Below are 20,919 nucleotides of genomic sequence, written 5' to 3'. Positions count from 1 at the left end.
TGACATTTATTGTATGGGGCTCTTACTTTAAGCAAGTTTGGCCACCCCTGGTCTAGCCAGTGCGATGGCTTCAAAACATTAAACGCTCAAAATAATTTAGCAGCGTAGTAAAAAAAGGCAGAGTTAAAACACTATATGAAACATTATAAAGATATCCTTACAAGCGATCAAAGAATCTCACGAAACTGTTAGGGGAACTCAGTGCCCTAAAACCATTGATCAAATGCCTTCCAGAAAAAGAGACATTTTCATGGTGCAGTGAAAAGCCAGTACCTTCAAAGAGTGAGGAGGGGCACACAATTGTCCCAATCCACCCTTAGTTATTACAAGTGGAAGTTTTCATTGTACCAAATTCTATACCTCTTTAGTTTCAATTTAACTATAAGATATTTTTTTAATTATTTCCAGACTTCAGGCATGTTGCTTCAGGTTTTCTCTCCCCCACAGTTCACAGAGAGACACAAAGAGCAACTTCTTCTGCAGACGTGGCTGAGTGATCCAATCACTCCCAATGCAGGGCAGAATTACCTATCTCAAATTCAGGCTGATTGGAAAGAGAGAGGGGCACAAAGTCATTCAGAGATGCAGCAGGCAGCTTCCTCTTTGGATGAGGACTTTGGGCTCACTAGAGTCTTCACTTGCCTAATTAATTCATGTTTCAGGGATCACCCATGGGGCTACTAATCTCCAGGTGGGGCCTGGAGATCTCCTGGAATTATAACTGATATCCAGAGAACAGAGATCAGTTCCCCCAAGAAAATGGCTACTTTGGAGGATGGACTGTATGGCATTATACCCCTCTGAATTCCTTTCCCTCACCAAACCCCACTTTCCCCAGGCTTCATCCCCAAATCACCAGGAATTTCCCAACCTGGAGGTAGCAACTCTGTTCACCAGTGTCTCCTGATGTACAGTTTGGAAGTTACTGGTTTATACTTCCTCTGTATTAGGATTTACCATTTTTCATTCCAAACTTCTCTGTATTTCTAAAGGCTAAAATCAAAACCTAATATTCCTGCTCTCCCCCATTATTCCTTTATGTTGTGTTTCCAAAATTGGCATTAGAAATTCAGAGGCAGTGAGCTAGAAGGTGGCTGCACCTCCAGGGGGCATGAAATGTGGTGAATTAAGATGACTTTTCCTGTGCACAAGAAGCGCTTCTTAATGGCTTGCATGACAGGTGACTCATAAAGGAAAGCCACAGAGAATTCAAGCCATTTCGTTCTGAAAAGTAAAACTATGAACTTTCTCCCCCCTCTATTTGATTGAATGTATGACAGCAATCAGCTGAAATTTGAATAATGACACACTGTTAACTGCATGTTTGTGTGTGCCTTATTTTTGATCTAAGATTTTGTTTTGTGTTTTGTTTGGGGGTGATATAAAGCCCCCCCCCCTAAATTGTAAGTTGCTTTGTGCCATGAAGAAGCAGGGAAAAAATGCTTACATAAATAAATATGGGACAGAAACTTGATGGTTCAAATGAAAGCAGAAGAGCCATGAAATCTCTGACATTTCCAATTGGGAATCCTGCAGTTTTGTGTTTTATGTTGTACACAGTGCACCACCAGCCCCTGCACAGTCCAGCCTGTTAAAAGATCCTCTTCCAAAAGTCCTACTCTCTGTCCCTGCCAGCAGAAGTGAGCCAAGTGATGACTAGAGACATGGCTTTGTTGGGGGGGGGGGACACCTAGGCTGTGGAATGCCCTCTCACTTGAGGCTCACCTGACACCTACCTTATTGCATTTTAAGTGCCAGGCCAAAATATTTCTCTTTACTCAGACCTGTAGTTAAAGCATTCCATTGCTTTTAGTTATGTTTCTTGTGGCCTGCTTGTAGCCTGCAAGCTCTTTCATGGATACTATTTTAGGACCTTGTCTCTAATATCTCATCTACTCACCGCTAGTTAGTTTCTGTTATATCACTTGAATTCCTCCCTGTCATGCAGCAGTTAAAATCACAAGAGCTCTGTCACACACAAAAGAGCAACCTTCTCCACATGTTAATGAGGTAGACTGGTGCTGATGTAGAAACACGGCAGAAAATTTCACATAATGTAGGTGAGAGTCTCTAACTGTAGTTATTTAAATGGGAAATACTAAGCTTACCAAAATGCCCAGGCACAGCCTTGGTTTATTTCAACATACATGAGAATCTTCCTTGTGTTTAGTTCAAGTGAGTCTCTACTTGAGGGGAAAGCAAATGCTTTCTCAGAATCAAGTTAATCTCAGTTCTCACTTTATACTTCTGCTAACATGGGAGTTGCTCCTATCCATCCATAGATATTTTGTGAAAATTAGGAATGCATGACATTGGACATCCTAATACACTTGCATGCTGCCTGAAATCAAATTCTGAATTGGGGGAATCCAACATGCATAAAACCGTATCAATACACAATACATCTGGCCATGTATGCGTAGTACTCTGCAGGGGTGATTTCACAGAAAAAAAAGGTGCAGGATCTCATTAGCATAACTTATTAGCATAACTTATTTGCATATGCCACACCCCCTGACATCACCGGAAGTGTGTCAGAAGGCAACACCCACCACTCAGGCGCCACTGGACTGTTTTGGATTGATAGCTATTGGGGGGGGGGACGTGCAGATCTGTCGTCGCAGAGGAGGGAGAGCTTGTACCTGAACAAAACCTGGTCTTAAAGGTGCCACTGGACTGTTTTGGATTGCTAGCTATGGGGGGGGGGAACGTGCAGATCTGTCCTCGCAGAGGAGGGAGAGCTTGTACCTGAAGGCAAGCCGGGGGGGGGGGCTCTGCAACTTACCTGGCTGTTTCTTGCTCCTCGTGGCCCAACTGAGGGCTGCTGGGAGCAGGGGGTGGGGCTTGTTGCATGTGCCCACCCCCCTGAGCTCCTTACAGCCGGAGCGCCGCTCCTGTGCGCTCCCGCAGGAAATGACCCCTGGTACTCCATACACTGTAGGACTTGTTGTGCCTCCATCTTTCCTCCTCTCCTCCCCCCATTCTTCCTGATTCCAGCTTTTCTACTCACCATCCCCTGTATGCCTCCTACCTGGAATGTTATTGAGGTATTAAGGATACCCAGTGCAATGCATTGTTATACACTGATCTAAATGCTGCCTTTGGGTCAAATTAAGGGATGCCAGGTGTCCTGCTATGGCAGGAAAGCTTTCAGAAATCTTGTTCATTGCCTGCCAGCTCTTCAAAGGCCAGCAGGGGGGAAACTGGGGGAAATGGGACACAAAATTCAATGGTTTATTCATAGACCTTTGGTGAATCCTAAAGCATCAACCCCAAAATCATGATGTCACTTCCAGTTTTTGCTGGAAATGGTGGCACACACCTGTGTGATGCTAGCTTGCGTGCCCCCACCTCTAAGTCCTCCTGGGAGTGCCAAGCCACAACCTCACATCTCTAGTCAAACTGCATCGGAATTACATAACTGGAAGTCCAGACATGCAATTTATCCTTAAAACAGCTGTGGAGAGTCCTGATCTTCACCAGTGATGAGATGTGTGTGAATGTGTGTTAACTCCCCCCTCTTTCATCATTTCCCCAATCCCAAATCTCCTATAGTTGTTTTAAGCCCCACTATACAAGTCCCTGTCTTTTTTCCCCTACCTGACTTAAACCTAACCAAGGGGAGTCATTTTCAATCAAGGAAATGGCATGAGCCACCCCAGTACTACAAATTATCCAGCGTTTTTGTAACCAAAGTACCCAGTGTCGTGTGTCCCTTGGCCCTCTAACTAGTCTTATACGTCAAGTATTCGATCTAGAGTCTTGTTTGTTCTTTGTTATATAAGAGCTTTGTATGATACATTGGCCAATGTCAATACTAGGCCCCTGCTGAATCCTTTCCAATTATCAAATAGGTTGCACAACAGAGATGTTGTTCCCTCCTTATTTTGATATATAACATTCAAGAGACAACAAAATAGCCTGATATCCTCTCCCCATGTTATTTAAGGATGGTGGCATGGTGAATTTTTAAAAAGAGCTTCAGGCAGTTGATCAAACTATTGATGTGATAAGCACTAACTGTTCTGAAGCCCCAATGGTGGGGTTTGGTAATCAGGGAAGACAGTTTGGAAGAATTAATCCCTGTTTTCTCCTTGTCACACATCCCTGAATGAAATCATCACCAACACTGTGGCAGGAAGAGATAGCCAAGATCCCTTATGCAGCTGTACCTGAGCATCTCAGGAAAAGGAGCAATGGGTTCTAAATACAGTGTCACATGATTTACTGTGATTGTGAGTCACTGTAAGGCTGCTGAGGTCTTCCTTCATGTGCCAAGATTTCAACACAGAATATGACCGTCCTTTATTGTTTCTATTTGAGGGGGGATTTGTCTAGGACACCCATAACATACAGAAACAGACTCAGTAGTTTCCAAAGATGCTCAGTACTGCATTTATTCCAGCAAGATTTCTTAACTTAAAACCAGAGGTCATTTCGGGGGGGAATGCGGGGAAACGCAGTTCCCCCGGGTGAGGTGCAGGGGGCGGGGCACAGGACGAAGCCCCGCCCCCTGCTTCCGACCGCCCTGCTTCCAGCCCTCATTCAGCCAGGAGGAGGCAGGAGAAGAGGGAGGGTAAGTTGCTTCCTCCCTGCCTCTCCCCACCCCTGCCTGCCTGGGGCCAGGGAGGGCCTTGGCGGCGCTTCCTCGCACTCCCGCTGGCCTTGCAGGTCCACCGCCGGGCCCCTGATGTCAGGGGGTGTGGCATATGCTAATGAGTTATGCTAATGAGTTCCCCTAGCTCTTTTTCTACGAAATGACCCCTGCTTAAAACCAAGCCTGGAGAAGAACAAGGGTGTCTCACTGACTGTGCACCAACCATCAGAGAGCCTCAGAAAACAGGGGGCAGCACTCTCTGAGACTCAGCATGACAGTGATTTTGAGCCCCAGCACAATCACACGCACATTCAGCTCAGAGCTGGGGAAGAGGGAAAGTTTACACTTGTAGTCACGCTGGGCCTTGTTGGTACTTGGAATGCCTCTGGAACATGGTATCGCAATCATCATCATCACAACCTTTATTAGTGTAGCAGTAACATCAAAGGAGAACTAACAATACAGTTTGCCAAATAGCCAAAGTAAAAGCAATGTAAATACAAGTAACGATGGTGTTGAACAACATGTCACTAAGGTTAAAACCAATCACAGCGCATAAGCTTGACAAACAGAGAAGGAAAGAGAAATGTTATAAAACATGGTTAAATACTACATAGTCTCTCTTTCTCACTCACTCATTCTCTCCCTCCCTCCTTTCCCCCTCCTCTTCCTCCCCCTCTTCCTTTCTATTTCTCCCTTTCTGTACATTTGCCAAGAACTCTGCCACCTGCTCCATAATTTCAGGGAATTTGTCTACCAGCAAGAATTGAATGCCTCTAGAGGTTGTGGTCTTATAGGCTTGAAGGAAGGGGCCAATCAAACGTAAATGTAACTGAGTAAACAATGGGCAGTATAAGCGGATATGCTGTACAGAATCCGGTTCTCTGCAGTGACACCTGCAGAGACTCTCCTCAAGGGGGATACCCTTATATCTGCCTTTGACCATGGCTGAGGGAGTATATTGAATCTCACCAGCATGAAAGTTCTATGTCGAGAGGGGATTACTAAATTTGAAAAGTACTGAGCCATAGAATTTCGTAAATAGGAAAGGCCCAGGAAACGTGGGGAACAAACTCCCTCTGCTCCGGCATTTATTAGTTAAGAATCAATATCCCAGATGCTCCTTCAGATTGTATGAATTATATAAATTTCACTAGAATTGGCCAAGGAATTTAAATCAATGCCTAATGAATGGATTTTATCAAATATTGATTGGGACCATTTAGAAACAAATGGATTGCTGGGTAGGGAGGCAATGAGGCTATTTGGAGGGGGTCGGAAATAGTGCTGTCGCCAGTATTTAATAGTAGCAATCCAAGCGCTGGATTCTATGGTATGGAGACCTAACTCAGCACACACAGGGTAAAATAACCAACAGATTTGGGAATGCCAAGAATACAGTGCAAAAAGACTGTGTTAACACATTCAGCCTTTTTGTTAAAATCCTGAATCCACACTAAGATCCCATACAGTAAATGAGAAATTACTGTCGCTCAAAAAATCTGTAGGGTGGTCGGAACAAATCGCAATCAAAACTCATCCCTCCTCCTCAAGGGAAGGGCAAGATTGGTGGTAAAACAAGTTTTGGGTGGATCTCAAATCCAGCCAAAATGTGTGGATCTCTGGACAAGATCCCATCCCTTGGCACATAGTTTGGTTCATCAAGTTTTTCTCTCTCCTTAGAAGTATTATATCCGTTAGATACACTATGGTATGCCACAAAGCACTCATGTAGTAGCAAGCTTTTGAGAAAGCAAACAAGCAAATAAGTCAGTGGTAAACAAAGAGATATGGACAAATAATTTCTAGTGCAATAATTCCATGAGGGCCTTTGCCACTCCTGGTGGTCTGACACTAGTCAAATATGACCCATGAGTAACAAAGCAATGTCATTGGTACAACTGCAGTTTTGGGTGGGAGATATCAGTCATCAACTCAGGTGAGATGCTGTATATAAGAGCCATAAGCTAAAGAGAAGGCAACTAGTACACTTACACCATCTGGAGTATTGTTTCCCCCCTTGGAAAACACTGGGATGGATCCCAACAGCTTTTCCACTGGAGGAAGCAGGAGCTCCTTTTGACCAATGAAAAGGCTATTCCAGGGAACACACACAGGCAAAAGCCAAAGCTGCAATGAAGACAGGGACTGGGCACAATCGAACAGAAAATTTGGTAGGATCTAGTCTTTTAAAAAAATAGTCCCGTTTCTTTCTAATGAATGACAGCTTCTTTTGAGAATCGGTTAGTTTTTGGTTAAGGAAAGTGGCGGCAGGTGGTGCACTCCCAAAATGGTAGCCATTCAAGTTCCACCCAGCTCTGCTCACTAAAAGATTCCTGCTAGGATTTTTCAAGATTCTTTTACTTAAGTGATAATGGGTAGGGGGGAAAATATATTTTAGCATCTATGACTGTGGGCACGGCCTGGTACTTTAACAGGGTTACTATTTATTTAAGGGAGACATTTGTTATAAGTGGCTAAAAACTTATGAACTTCACTATTTCTTCAGATTCAAGGAGTAAAATGTGCTAAATAAATAAGTAATAGGTTTCGGACACTAACAGCTCAGAAATACTAAATACAAAGGGACACCTGGGCATTGAGAAAGTGCTCTAAATGTCTCTGTAGGTTAAGATGAAATCTTTAACTATCCTTACAGTTCTTTGAAACCCCACCTGGAGATGTGGCAGCCCCATTTAGTGAGGAAAGCAGATTACAGCTCCACAGGTTATAAACATTGCTACCATAAAGCGATTCCATACCACCAGATTAATAAGAAAGCTACCCCATAATCGCGGATTATCATGGATTTATAGCTAAGTCCCATATGGTAGCACATTGCTGATTTTTGCTGTGCCTCTAGTGTAGCAAGTCAGCATCTCGTGCTGTCTCGGCAGATAAAAGATTTTTTTGAGGGGGGAAAAACCCAACTAGAAAGAGTTGATAGCAAATGCACAGGGTCTACCACAGCACTGTTCACATGCACCAATCGTGAAGGATTGTTGAACAGTTCCCCCATGAATAGTTACAAGTATGGGCACAGTAATAAGACCAATGGAAAAAGGAAAAAGAACTGTGACAATTTAGCACTTGGTAATATATTCATAAATCATAATATACAATAACAGAAAATAAGTAATATATATAGTGAATGTAGACGGTGGTCTCCGGAATGGTGTGCCGTTTCGACAATGATCTTCTTCTGAACAAGGGTGTGTACAAAAACTGTCTTTCAGTAATTCATTTCTCTTGTTGACGTATTGGAAATATACTGTTGATTCACTTCATCACGAGGCTATGCTTACAGCTAAGTTCTTCAATGGGCTATAATTGAACAGTTCCCCCATGCCAGTTTTCATTGAACAGTTCCCCCATGCCAGCCATATCTGGAAGCAGCCAACCAATACATACGGACGCTGGCACACCACCCTGATGTCACCCCAACTGCACCCAACCACAGAGCAGAACAAGGGAGAGAGCAGAAGAAACATAGGTATGGAGCATTGTTGCTTGCCCAGTAACTGCCACACTTCTTGGAGCTCCACAGGTAGAATTCAAACCCCTCCTGAAAATGCATATGCTTTGGACATGCCGACACAGACAGAAGGAAGAATGGCCTCTCCAACCTCATACATGCATTTGCACAACTCATTCGGCAAAGAAAACCCCCACAGGAAAGCCTGGACCTTTCTTAGCCAGTGATTCAGGTTCCCGGGGAATAATCATGCCCCAAGTAGCTGCTGTTTGCAAAGCAAAGGAGATGCAGATATTGGGACAAAACTCAGACACACAGCTGCACATTCACAGAAGGCATATCTGTCTTCTCCCAAATAGCTGATTCATGCGGAAAGCAGGAGTGAAGGGTTCAAATCCCACTAGGGCTAAACTATTTGGCACGTCTGATTGACGTGGTAGCCAAATATTACTCCAACATGTGCAGCCCCACAGTGGGTCAAATAAGGCCCCACAGGCCATTTCAGCTCAAGAAATGGGGGAGGAGAGGCTGAAGTCCCTTCTCCTCCTGCATCTTGGTCCCAGGATGCTTGGGAACTTTGTTTTCTGGACATGATGCTTGATTGTGACATAGATCAGAGCTGGGTCAACCCAAAGAATCATGTCTACTTCATCCAAAAGGGGAAAACTGGAACAAGGGAAACCTCATCTCCTGGCTGACAGCAAGCTGATTAGCAAAACAGGAAAAAAGTGGGACTAGAATCAAAACCTCACACACTGCAGATTATTCATCTAACCAAATAACTGGGAACACGAGAGAACAGGCACACCATAGGACATTCAGAATCTTGCCTTGGCCCTGGGGCTAACATCAGAATGGTGCAGTAGTTAAGAGTTTTGGACTATGATCTGGGAGACATAGGTTCAAATCCCCACTAATTCCATGGAAACTTGCTGGGTGACCTTGGGCCAGTCACACCCTCTACCTCCCACTCTAACCTCCTCCACAGAGTTGTTGCGAGGACAGAATGGAGTAGAGGAGAATGATGTAAGCAGCTTTGGCTCCCCATTGGGGAGAAAGGCAAAGTATCAGTGAAATAAACAGATAAATTAATCAGCCATACATACCAAGGTAGAAAAAGACATCTTACTGTGGAACCGTACAGGGTTAGCATGTCTGAGGTGCCCAGTTCAAGCCTGCATGGAGCCCCTGGGAAGAATCCTAGACACACCAGATATTTTCACTATCAGTCTCAATCACTGGGAATGGGAGCTTACACTGATTAGCTACCCCAGACTCTAAGCATTTTGCTTCAGTGTTTGGCCAGTGGAAGCAAGGATTGCAGTGACTGGCAGCAGGGGTCTAAACTGTTAGATTCACTGGTATGGTACAGCTAGTAGTGCACTAGGCTACATGTAGCAATAGATTTTGAGTACTGTGTGTGCTAGCAAACTGACAGAGTTTACAGGGAGCCACTTGTCAGTTTCTAAGTAATAAGAATCCTTTATTCAAGGAACTGCATCCTGGAAAGTGCAGGTTGAGAGACAGGGATAGAATCTAATCTAACTAACTAGATGGATGCAGATGGAGAAGGCCTGTCCTGCATCCATGGTGGACAAAGATGGAGAGCATCTCCTACTTCTTTATGTATGTGAGAGAGTGTGTCAAGCCAGAAGAAAGGAACTCTTGTACCTAAGAATAGTGTTCTACTTCAAAGGATAGTATCAGATAGCAGGAAGGAAAGGATGCTTTTGTGTGTCCTGACTTCTCGATCTGTCTCTAAATTAGGGGTGTGCATTCGGCAGTAGCCGAACCAAAAAATACCCAAAAAATAACTTCTTGGTATTTTTCGGTTATAAGCCGAATACAGATCATCTGTATTTGGCTACTGGTATAGCTGAACCCGAAAAAACTATATTATCCTGCTTGGGGGGGGGGTCATTTTGCTATATCAAAAACAAGGTTTTATTTAAACCTAACAGCCTGAGCCGCCAGTCAGCAGTTGGGTTTAAATGCCTTCCTTTCCCTCCCTGAGATTGGGGAGGGAAAGACAGGCATTTTAAACATGCCTGGGTTCCCTGCCTGATCTTCTCCAGGTGCCCTAGAGCTGCAGGGCACCTGGAGAAGATCAAGCAGGGAACCCAGGCATGTTTCCATGCCTGCCCTATGCTTCCTGCCCTTTGCCCGCCATGGCAGGTTGGCTGGGGAAGGGAAGGGCAGGCATGCAGACATGCCCCTTTTCTTCCCTGAGCCTCTCCACTTTTGTGGAGAGACTCAGGGAAGGGGGGGGGGCGTGTTTAAATGCCTTTCTTTCCCTTCCTGAGATCAGAGAGGGAAAGAAAGGCATTTTAAACATGCCAGGGTTCCCTGCTTTTTCTTGCAGCGTTAGAGACTTGCAGCATTAGAGAAAAAGAAAAAGAAATGGAAGATATGGGGTAGCCATTTTTGTTTTGAGAGGGGGAGAAGATAAAACTGGTTCACCAGATATAGAAAGTGAGGTGATTCTGCAATCCCAGACTCTATTTTATACAAACAAATGCTCCCATAATTTCAGGTCTAGTTATCAGAGAAGTCAGTATTTACTGTGGATTTTGAGATGCATTTGCATATTGAGTATCCTGTACATGAGTAATATAGTTGTTAGAGGGTTGGTCTAGGATTCGAGAGACCAGAATTCAAATGACCACTTAGCCATGAAGCACATTCTGTGGCATTGGGCCAGTCATACACTCTCAACCTCACCTGCTTCACTGGGTAGTTGTAAAGAAAAGAGAGAGGGGGAGGAGGTATTTCCTTTCATACACAAATGAAATATGTACTCAAATTGTCTCAGTGAAGGAATTCATGACATCTTTCCTCACAGACTATTGTGAGTGGAAAAAATATATATTTTTAAAGCCACATGGCCTATGATTTTGAAAATATACATAATTTCATGTTTAAATAATTTAATATAGATTACTAAGTGTGGGCCTGGACCAGGTTTAACCCTGTGCCCCCCCCCCAGGGGAGATTGAGAAGTCTAGGCCCCTGGCTGGTAGTGATACCAAGAATTCTTGCTCCGGTCCCTCTTTCCACAACATACACCTCCATGACATTGTGGCAACACTGCCATGATGTTCAGCCAGCATATACTGGGGTGGTGCTCCCTTCCACACTGTGCATACATATCCTTTGTCCCTTGTGGGGGATGCTGCTAGCGGTCGTTGAGGAAGGAAGGGTGGTTGAGCCAATATGCAATATGTACATGAAGAGGAGCATTTGCATCAGTCATAGTTTGAGCCAAAGCATCCACCTCTCTTTCCTTATCACTGTAGTGTACATCGTTCTTACATCCCCAGTTGGCAGACTGAAGGATCCAGGTTCTGCCCTGAGGCTAAATACCTGTAAGGGTTCTAAGCAGTGGTGATGTTTGTTTATTCTTAAAACTGCTTGTTCATTGAGAGAGTGCTCCTCTAAAGCAGGAAATTTCCACACTGAATAACAACAGTCCAAAAAGATTACACCAATAACTTAGCATTCAGAACTTCTTCCCTCCCCCGTGGTGCCCTAAGTGTGGGAGACATGCCATTACTATTTTTAACAGAGTTGGACAGCATATCAGAATTCCATTGAAAGTTTGCTAGAAATCATAGTGAAGCTGAATTACTGGGGGATTATTTTCTCTTATCCACAACTATGTTTAGCATAATGCATTGCTTCCTGGTTCAGTTCTTATTTACCTCCTGAGCAAGATGGATCAGGAAGGAAAGCAAGAGGGAACCCAAGACAGAATGTAGTTCGACGTTCAACAGCATTATCATTAGCCATCTCAAAAGTTTATGGTATGCTAAAGCAGGAGTTGTAGGGTTAGAGGAAATTTTCCTACATGTTTGCCCCTCCTTGCATGATTCCTCATAGGCTCCCACCTTACTGTTGCTCATCTTCATCATCAGCAACAGCAAAATAAGTACAATTTTGTATTTTTACATTACTAGATCTCTTAAAGGTGTTCAAGTATGCAAATATGAAATAAATACACACTCAGGACCAGCTCCACAATGATGCAGTCATAACAGTAATCTAACAGCAACATAATAGCCGCAAGAGAATTGGTCATATAAAACCTTGTGTCTATTGATTTGGTATGTTTATTTACCACCTTTCGTCCACCATTTTTAAGACCATTTACAACTCAGAAGAACTGTCTACAGAATGATACACATGACATACTACAAAAGAAAAAGTGAACAGGAGAGGCTAAGGGATTCAGGTACCAACTCTTGGATAACTTCCAAGATGATCAAATGGAACAGATGATACAGTTCTGGGAGTTGCAGAGTCAGAGGATGCGGGTCCCAGAGAGAAGGAGGAGGAGGAGGAGATTGGATTTTTACCCCACCCTTCACTACCCAAGGGAGTCTCAGAGCGGTTTACAAACTCCTTTCCCTTCCCCTCCCCACAACAGACACCCTGTGAAGTAGGTGGGGCTGAGAGAGCTCTTGACAGAAACTGCTCTTTTTCAAGCAAGTGCCAAAACTATGGCTTGCCCAAGGTCATCCAGCAGGTGCAAGTGAAGGAGTGGAGAATCAAACCTGGTTCTCCCAGATTAGAGTCCACGCACTTAACCACTACACCAAACTGGCTCCTCACTGACTCACCTCTGCTTCTGATACACCCAACAGGAATGGCTTCTGAGGGAAGTAGTTTTGGATGACAAGAGCCAAATGGCAGATGGGCACAAGACAGGTTTCTATGAGGATCCCTGCATGATTAGAGCAGTGATCTCCAACACGGTGCATATGGGCACTGGGGAGGGGGGCATTCATGCAGTTCTTGTGCTTACTTGGGGTCTTGGGGATGAAATCCATAGGGACAGAACAGGGGGAAAATAGGGAGCTCTGGATTATCCCTTACTAGCTAGCTAGCCGACAAAATTCTGAGATTATTCTGAGCAAGCATAACAGCCATGCATCCTCAGGTTAGCCTTGGACACAGATTTCCCTATACCTCTGGACTTGGCAATCTCTCCCCGTGGCCATCCAGGGAGCAGGCTTTCTTTGCAAAGTGGGAACCAAGCAACATCTCCTCCACAAAGCAAACAGCTGATCCCAGCTCTGTCTACCTTCCTGGAGCAGAATGTGCATCAGAATTGCTCAGGAGGCACCCAGTTGAAAGCAGCTGCTTCCATTGTCGGAGGATGATTGGCTTGGAAATTCCCAACATTTTCGTGGATCTCCCAGCATTTTGTGATGGACCTACCTTCCAAGGCAGCCACTTTGCACTGGCATCCACCACCCTTTCTTGAAATTCCAAATGTGCCCGGAACAACAGCCAAACCAGGTTGAGGACCCTTGGGTTAGTGCGTTGGGCCAGGGATGGGGAAACCCACACTGAAACCTCCTCTGGCTGGGTGATCTTGGGCCAGTCACTCACTCTCAGCCTAACTTATTTCACTGAGCTATTGTGAGGATAAGGTTGCCAACCTCCAGGTGGGGACCGGAGTTCTGTCAGAATTACAACTGTTCTCCAGATGACAAAGATCAGTTCCCCTGGAGGAAACGGCAGTTTTGGAGGGTGGACTGTATGGTGTCACATCCGTGCTGAGTCCCCTTCCCTCCCCAAACTGCACCTCAGTCTAAAGGAATTTCCCAAGCTGCAGCTGGCAACCTCATGTGAGGATAAAAATGGAAGAGTGGTGATCCCATGTACGATGCCCTGAGCAACTTGAAGGAAACATAGGATAAAATTGTAGCAGGTGGGAAAAAAACTGAAGTCTGATTGTACAGAGAGCCCTGTATTCACATTGCTCATGTTAACAGATGGACCCCTGGACAGAATAAGTAAATAATATGTCACTTCAGTTTCGAAACACCCACAATCAAACATCCTGAGTGTTGAAGCAACAAATTCTCAGCAAGAGGTCAGAGTGGGGGTCTGGCTGAGCTTTTTATAAACCAAACAGCTGCCCTCAGAATTCAATGGGATATTAAAATCCTTGGAAGCAATTCAGCTCCATCTCTCTCTCTCTCGTTGCGGACCATACGATGGAGCAGTCCCAAGAACCAGCTGTTTACTGCTGACTCTCTGCTGTTGCATAAACAAGCTGGGCAGAATATCCCCTCCCGCAGGATTTGATGTTTAAGTCAGCCTTGTGAATATATCTCAGCGCTGACAAGAAGCGATGACAGCAAGATCATTTTTTCTCAGAAATCAAGATAGCATAGAAGTTACTACAGCTGCATGATTCTTGGAACAGCTCTTGATGAAAGGTGTACATCTTTTGAAAACCCATGTTCCAGCCTATGAAAAACACATGGATTTTCCTCTCCCAAAACAGAGCTTTAGAAAGAAATGAAAAACAGAGCCACATCGTAAAAGAAGGAGGGAATGCAGCCTCTCTCCCCCCTCCCCGCCCCTTCTCCCATCACTGTAAGGAGGGAGGCCCAGAGCTCCCTCTCACAGCGCAAGGGCTTGAGCCTTGTGATTCACCTATGACAGAGTCACAACCACTTTGCTCCAAAGTTGCAGAACCATTGCTTTAACAGAAAGAGCACCGGTTGGTTTTTAAAATGGCATGGGAGAAGCTGTGACAGGGTCAGACAGAGTGGAGCCTTCAATAGGGGCCCTTTCTGCACTCTCCTTTTAATGCATGTTTGCTGCAGTGTCCTCCAAGCAATTCTGCACTAAAATCGAATTCAACCTCCTTTTTAATCCAAGTTTTCCCCCCCGTTCTGCACTAAAATTGAGTTCAACCTTCCTTTTATTCTGGGTCCCCCCCATTCTGCATCACATTACCTCCCTTCAGTGGTCAGCCCAGTTCCAGCCTGCTGCTGCCCCAGGTTATTTGGATGCTGTTTTGTCATGGACTTAAATTGCCTCAACTCAAACACTGAGAAAATCCAGAGTGGCAGGTAAATGTGGAAAGGATAGGGCTGCCAAACCGCGGCGGGGGATCCGTGGGTCATCGCAGGATCGCTGCCGCGGGGGACAGCAATCCGCGTTGCACCGGCATCGCCAGGATGTGACGCTATGCGTCGCTCTGGTAACGGGGCTGTTTGGAGTCCCGTTGCCAGGGCGACATGTAGCGTCACATCCTGGCGACGCCGGTGCAACGCGGATCACTGTTCCCCCGCGGCAGCGATCCTGCGACCACCCACGGATCCCCCGCTGTGGTTTGGCAGCCCTAGGAAAGGACCAGGGTGTATTGGAAGGGATGGGAACTGAGGATCAAACTAGATGTTATGTCTGCCTCAGGTTGGGTGTGGGTTCCTAAGCCTGTTTTACAGACAAATGTGACACTGGAGAAGTGATGTTCCCTAGCTCTTCATGGCACAAGTCAGCTCAGGAGAGGAGAAGCTTCAGCCTCCCTCCCCCGTGTGTTTTTTCTAAACCAGAATGGTCGTGGGCAGCCCTATGTGGGACTGACTGAGCCAGTGTGCTGTAGAGGCCCAGAGGTTCCTAAACTTATTTGGCCTACTGCCCCCTTTTCAGAAAAAAAAATTACTCAGCGCCCCCCTGGACATCTACTTTCAAGAAGTAGACAAAAAGATGCGGTTTGTAGATCTGCACCTGAATCATTCCAGCCCACATGGATCATTCCAGTGCCCCTGAGGGGGTGGTATTGACCACTTTGGGAACCAGTGAAGACTGTCGGGCTAGGATCTGGAAGCAGTGTTCCCTCTAAGCTGAGTTAGTGTGAGTTAGCTCCAGGGATTGTTTCGTAGAAAAACAGCTAGGGGAACTCATTAGCATAACTCATTAGCATATGCCACACCCCCTGACATCAGGGGCCCGGCAGTGGACCTGCAAGGCCGGCGGGAGTGCGAGGAAGCCCTGCCAAGGCCCTCCCTGGCCCCCGGCAGGCAGGGGTGGGGAGAGGTGGGAAGGAAGCAACTTACCTCTTCTCCTGCCTCCTCCTGGCTGAATGAGGGCTGGAAGCGGGGCAGCCGGAAGCAGGGGGTGGGGCTTCATCATGTGCCCCGCCCCCTCGCACCTCACCCAGGGGAACTGCGATCCCCCACGTTCCCCCCCAAAATGACCTCTGGTTAGCTCAAAGCTTTTTAGCCTCCAGGTCACACATTTTTGTCTTAGCTCAGGAAGAATGGTTCCAGACTGGGAGACCCAGATTTGAATCCCCACTCTTCCATGGAAACTTGCTGGGTGACACTGGGTCAGTCACTCTTTCTCAGCCTCACTTACCTCACAGGGTTATTGTGAGGATAAAATGGTAGAAAGGAGAATGATGTAAACCGTTTGGGGTTCACATTGGGGAAAATGGCAGTGTACAAATGAAGTAAATACATAAATACCTGGCAAATCAAAGTAGTAATAATCTCAGCTTGTTCCTGTTGCTTTCAGTGTTAGCAACATAAGCCAACTATGATTCATTTCATAGTGTCATGACTTTACTCTATTCTGCTGTGTGATCCTTGGCTTGCATGTGAGCAACCTGGAAAGAAGAAGACACTTTAATTAGAAAGGGGGAAGAAAAACAGATGGGGGGGGGAGCTAAATATCTATTAGGTAAAAGGTTATTTTTTGAGAACCATTTTTCATAGACACCCTAAAAGCAACACATTTACAACTCATAACTCAGAAGGAGATTTACTGTAGCCCTATTTGTATTCTTTCCATGTTAGCCTTGTTCAAAGATATAGAATTGACAAGAACATTCCCCCTCTTCTTCAAATTGTAATCAAGAAAGTGAATTGATAAGGAAGCCAATATCCTACACATATACCCACACATTGTTTTATTGCATGCAAGTTAGATTCCATTGTTATTAAGGGAGGGGGAGGGTGCTTGTGCATTATGAGCACTTGGAGGGGGGAAATGTTTCACACTGAAGCTATTTTACCTCTAACTGTGATTCTTCTGTGCCAGGCTGAAGCTGCAGAAATTGGAAGTCTATTTTGGCTTTCAGCCACCTTGTGCTTTGCCTTTTAATTACTTTGGTGGGAGAGAGCCTCACAATTCAATCACAGCTGAAGTTACAAACTGCCTCTAAGCGCTAACGGCAAAGTCAGGCGAGGACTGTGACAATCCTACGGCATTCAATAAAGAATGAGAAGGGCTATAGCTCAGTAGCAAAGCACATAACTGATGTGGGCAAAAGCCCTTACTCAAATGCTGTAAAAGATTTGCCCTGTATGCCCCAGGACAGAGACACCAAAGCATAGGTTAAAGTAGCTTTTACTAATGCCTGGTCTGCAAAATTATTTCAAACATTTCCCACTCTACTCCTGGCAACCCCTGATGGCTGTCAGCATTTGGACAAATCCAAAGCGGCTGCAAACTCAGCCAACGTCATCACTGCTCTTGTTTATTTAAAATAGTACCAAGAGATGCACCCCCTACATCAAAAAGCAGTTAAGGGTTCAGCTAATGCTGCCCTGCACCAACAGAGTTCCCTTTCCAATCCCCCACCCCCAATGCCAATGAACAGCTGGAAAATCTCCCTTCATCCTTATATGCCTGGCCTGGGGAGGTTGCCACAGAAATTTGCTCCATTCCTGTCATTCGTAATTAGAGCCTAACCAATCCCTAAGGATCAGTCTTAATGAAATAAAACTGACTCTGCCAAACAATGTGGAGCAAGTGAAAAAAGGTACATTAATCTGAAGGAAGCCCCCGAAATCTCTTCTTGGCCCCAAAGGCTACCAGCTAACCCATCCTTGACAGTTAAAGGGTGGATGGGGCAACTTCCACAGCAAGGAGCCTGGGGTCAGGAGAGGGACAGGCATCAATGGCCATGCCTAATTTCCCTCTGATTCGCTAAGGACTGGTCACAAGACGCACTGTCCCAGTACTGCTCCATTACTGCTGCTTATATGGCAAGGAATGGACTCTCCTGCTCCATTACTTATTGGGATTGTGGCAAAAATTCCCTCTGCTGCTTATATGGCAAGGAATGGACTCTTGCCTGAGAATGAGCTAATAGGGTTGCCAGCTCTGGGCTGGAAAATACTTGGAGATGTTGGGGGTGCAGTCTAAGGAGGGCAGCGTTTGGGGATGGGAGGGACTTCAGTTGGGTATAAAGCCATAGAGTACAGCTTCCAAAGTGGCCCTTTTTTCCATGTCATCTGATTTCTGTCACCTGGGGATGTTGTAATAGTGGGAGATCTCCGGACACCAGAGGTAATTTCGGGGGGAAACGCGGGGGAATGCAGTTCCCCTGGGTGAGGTACGGGGGGCGGGGCACATGACGAAGCCCCACCCCCGCTTCCGGCCGCCCTGCTTCCGGCCCTCATTCAGCCAGGAGGAGGCAGGAGAAGAGGGAGGGTAAGTTGCTTCCTCCCTGCCTCTCCCCACCCCTGCCTGCCTGGGGCCAGGGAGGGCCTTCGCGGGGCTTCCTTGCACTCCCGCCGGCCTTGCAGGTCCACCGCCGGGCCCCTCATGGGGCCGGGACCGTTGGGGGCAGGGTGTGTGGCCTTATGACACACTTCTGGTGATGTCAGGGGGTGTGGCCTTATGACACACTTCCGGTGATGTCAGAGGTGTGGCATATGCTAATGAGTTATGCTAATGAGTTCCCCTAGCTCTTTTTCTACGAAACGACCCCTGCCGGCCACCACCTGGAGGCTGGCATCACTGGGCTACTGTGACATTGGGGGGGGGGAAGCATCACATATGCTCCAGTGCCTCCTGCTGCGGCAATGGCTGCCAAACGGAGTTGGATAGTCCATGAAAATTACTGTCATACTTGTTCAGACAATAATCAGGTGAAATTCTCTCAGGTCTGCTAATTTATTTATAACAGTCTATCCTGGTCTTTCTCCAAGGAATTCAGAATAGTGCTGTAGTTTTATAACACCCCTGTGAAGTATTAACTTAGTCTGAAAGATCGTGTCCAGGGATGTTACTGAATTTCACAAACACACAGTTTGATTTAAAAATCCCAATTTCTGACATGGATTCTCCACCCTCAGGATGAAGCGTGCCAGCTTTTTAAGTTTTTATGAGGCTCTGAAAGACCATTTTATTTACTAGGTCTTTTAATAAGATGGCTCATCTTTGATCATAATAAATGAAATGAAAAATTAGATGTAGGCGGAAGGCAATGGGGTGTATTTGGATTTTTTGGTACTTAGAATGCTTTAAATTTGGGTTTGTAAACCACTTTGAGCCACCAAAAGAAAAGCAAGTTATACATATTTAAATGAATACCTACTAGTGTTGCCCATCTCCAGGTGGGGCCCAGAGATCGCCCAGAATTACTACTGATCTCCCAACTACAGAGACTAGAGAAAATGCCTGTTTTGGAGGGTGGGCTCCATAGCATCACGTTTCCCCTGAGCTCCCTCCCCTCTCCCCCAAACCCTAACCTTCCTAGGGTCCACCCCCAAATCTTCAAGAATTTCCTAACCCAGAGTTGGTAGCCCTAATACATGCATAGAATTCCAGCTGGATCAAACCCATTGTTGCTGTAAACAATTGTGTTCCCCTGGGATAGCTTTGTTGTTGAATTATGAGATGCTGGATGATTGAGAACATAGAAAGAGGGCAGGGAGGGCTGTATCAGCACTTAGTTCTTGTGGCCCTTCTTATATGTTCAGGGAAATGCTGATCACCACTTTGGGGTCAGGAAGCAGTTTTTCTCCAGGCCAATTTCGCTGGAGATCCTGGAGGTTTTTTTTATCATCTTCTGGGCATGAAACAGTGGTCACTGGGGGTGTGGAGGGGAGGTATTTGTGAATTTCCTGCATTGTCCAGGGGGTTGGACTAAATGACCCTGGAGATTCCTTCCAACTCTATGATTCTATGATTCTAAGAACCCTGATCAGACCTATAGTCAATCTAGTTCTACAAGCAGGGGACAGAAGCTAAAGATTTCTCTTGTATTCAGAGTATTCGGAGGGATTCTGAATACTATTAAAAACAAATCTTGGTATTTATTTTATATTTTTCCCGTTTATCTCCTGCCATTTGCTCACCTTAAGGGGTTCTTTTATCTTCAAGTAATGCTCCATATATTCTTCCGTTTCAGGTTCCTTCTTTCCTGCTAGCAAGCCCTCAGACACGGTTTTTAAAATTGCATTTTGGCTTGGGTACCTAAACAGCTGCATCAACCCCATCATCTACCCATGTTCAAGTCAAGAGTTCCAAAAGGCATTCCAGAATGTTCTGAGAGCCCAGTGTCTCCAACGAAAGTACTCAGCCAACAAGTACTCTCTCAGCTTCAACCTCAACCACCCAAGCAGCCACGTGGCAGAGCCTCCAAAGGACATCGTCCGCATTCCTGTTGGGTCCGGAGAAACCTTCTACAAGATTTCCAAATCGGATGGTGTCTGTGAGTGGAAGCTCTTTTCAGCCATGCAAAGCATGTCGACCAAAAGCAGCAGCAGCACCTCTAAAGACAAGTCCAGCTGTGCTACAGCCAAAGTGAAGAGCAAAGGCTTCCTGCAGGTGTGTTGTTGTGCAGGCACATCAGGAAACACCCTCCAGGAGGACAGGAAGGTGCCCTCCATTAAAATACACACCATCTCCATTAGTGATAATGGGGAAGATGTCTAAAAGGCCTCTATCATTGTGATGGTGATGACAGAGATTTACAGAGAACAGTTGAGTTCTGGGCAACCTGAGGAGGAAGCGACTAGTTCTAGGGGGAATAAGGAAGGGAAGCATCAACCAGAGGCACACGCTGGTGCTATGGCAGTAGCACATGGTCCATGAGCTTTGATTGAATCCTCTGAGGGTGGAAATGGTTAGGAGAACTTGGTCCAAGGTGTTTTCAGTCCCACTGGAATCCATGGGAATTGGAAATAAACCCCTTTGGGACCAGACTCCTTGAAACAATCCTGTGATTCCCTGACTATCCAAAAACATTTCTGTGGTTCATTTTATTTCAGTTTGAATTGCTTAGCAATTCCATTCTTAAAGTTCAGCT

The 20,919-nt window shown here is 45.6% G+C and overlaps 1 protein-coding gene across 1 annotated transcript in view; it reads left to right on the top strand.

Moving 5' to 3' along the window:
* LOC107111679 (alpha-1A adrenergic receptor-like) overlaps positions 1–20,670 on the top strand; it is a 43,599-nt gene extending 22,929 nt beyond the window's left edge. Inside the window, exon 2 of the mRNA XM_015412685.1 lies at positions 20,020–20,670. Within this exon, the coding sequence (XP_015268171.1) occupies positions 20,020–20,546 (527 nt within the window). The 3' untranslated portion in view covers positions 20,547–20,670. The remainder of the gene's footprint in view (positions 1–20,019) is intronic.
* Positions 20,671–20,919: the final 249 nt, after the last annotated feature.

The sequence above is a fragment of the Gekko japonicus genome, unplaced genomic scaffold (genome assembly GCF_001447785.1).
Source record: "Gekko japonicus isolate JY-2015 unplaced genomic scaffold, Gekko_japonicus_V1.1 scaffold499, whole genome shotgun sequence".
Lineage (NCBI taxonomy): Eukaryota > Metazoa > Chordata > Lepidosauria > Squamata > Gekkonidae > Gekko > Gekko japonicus.
The sequence above is the reverse complement of the archived record's forward strand: the minus strand, read 5'-3'. Positions and strand labels throughout refer to the sequence as shown.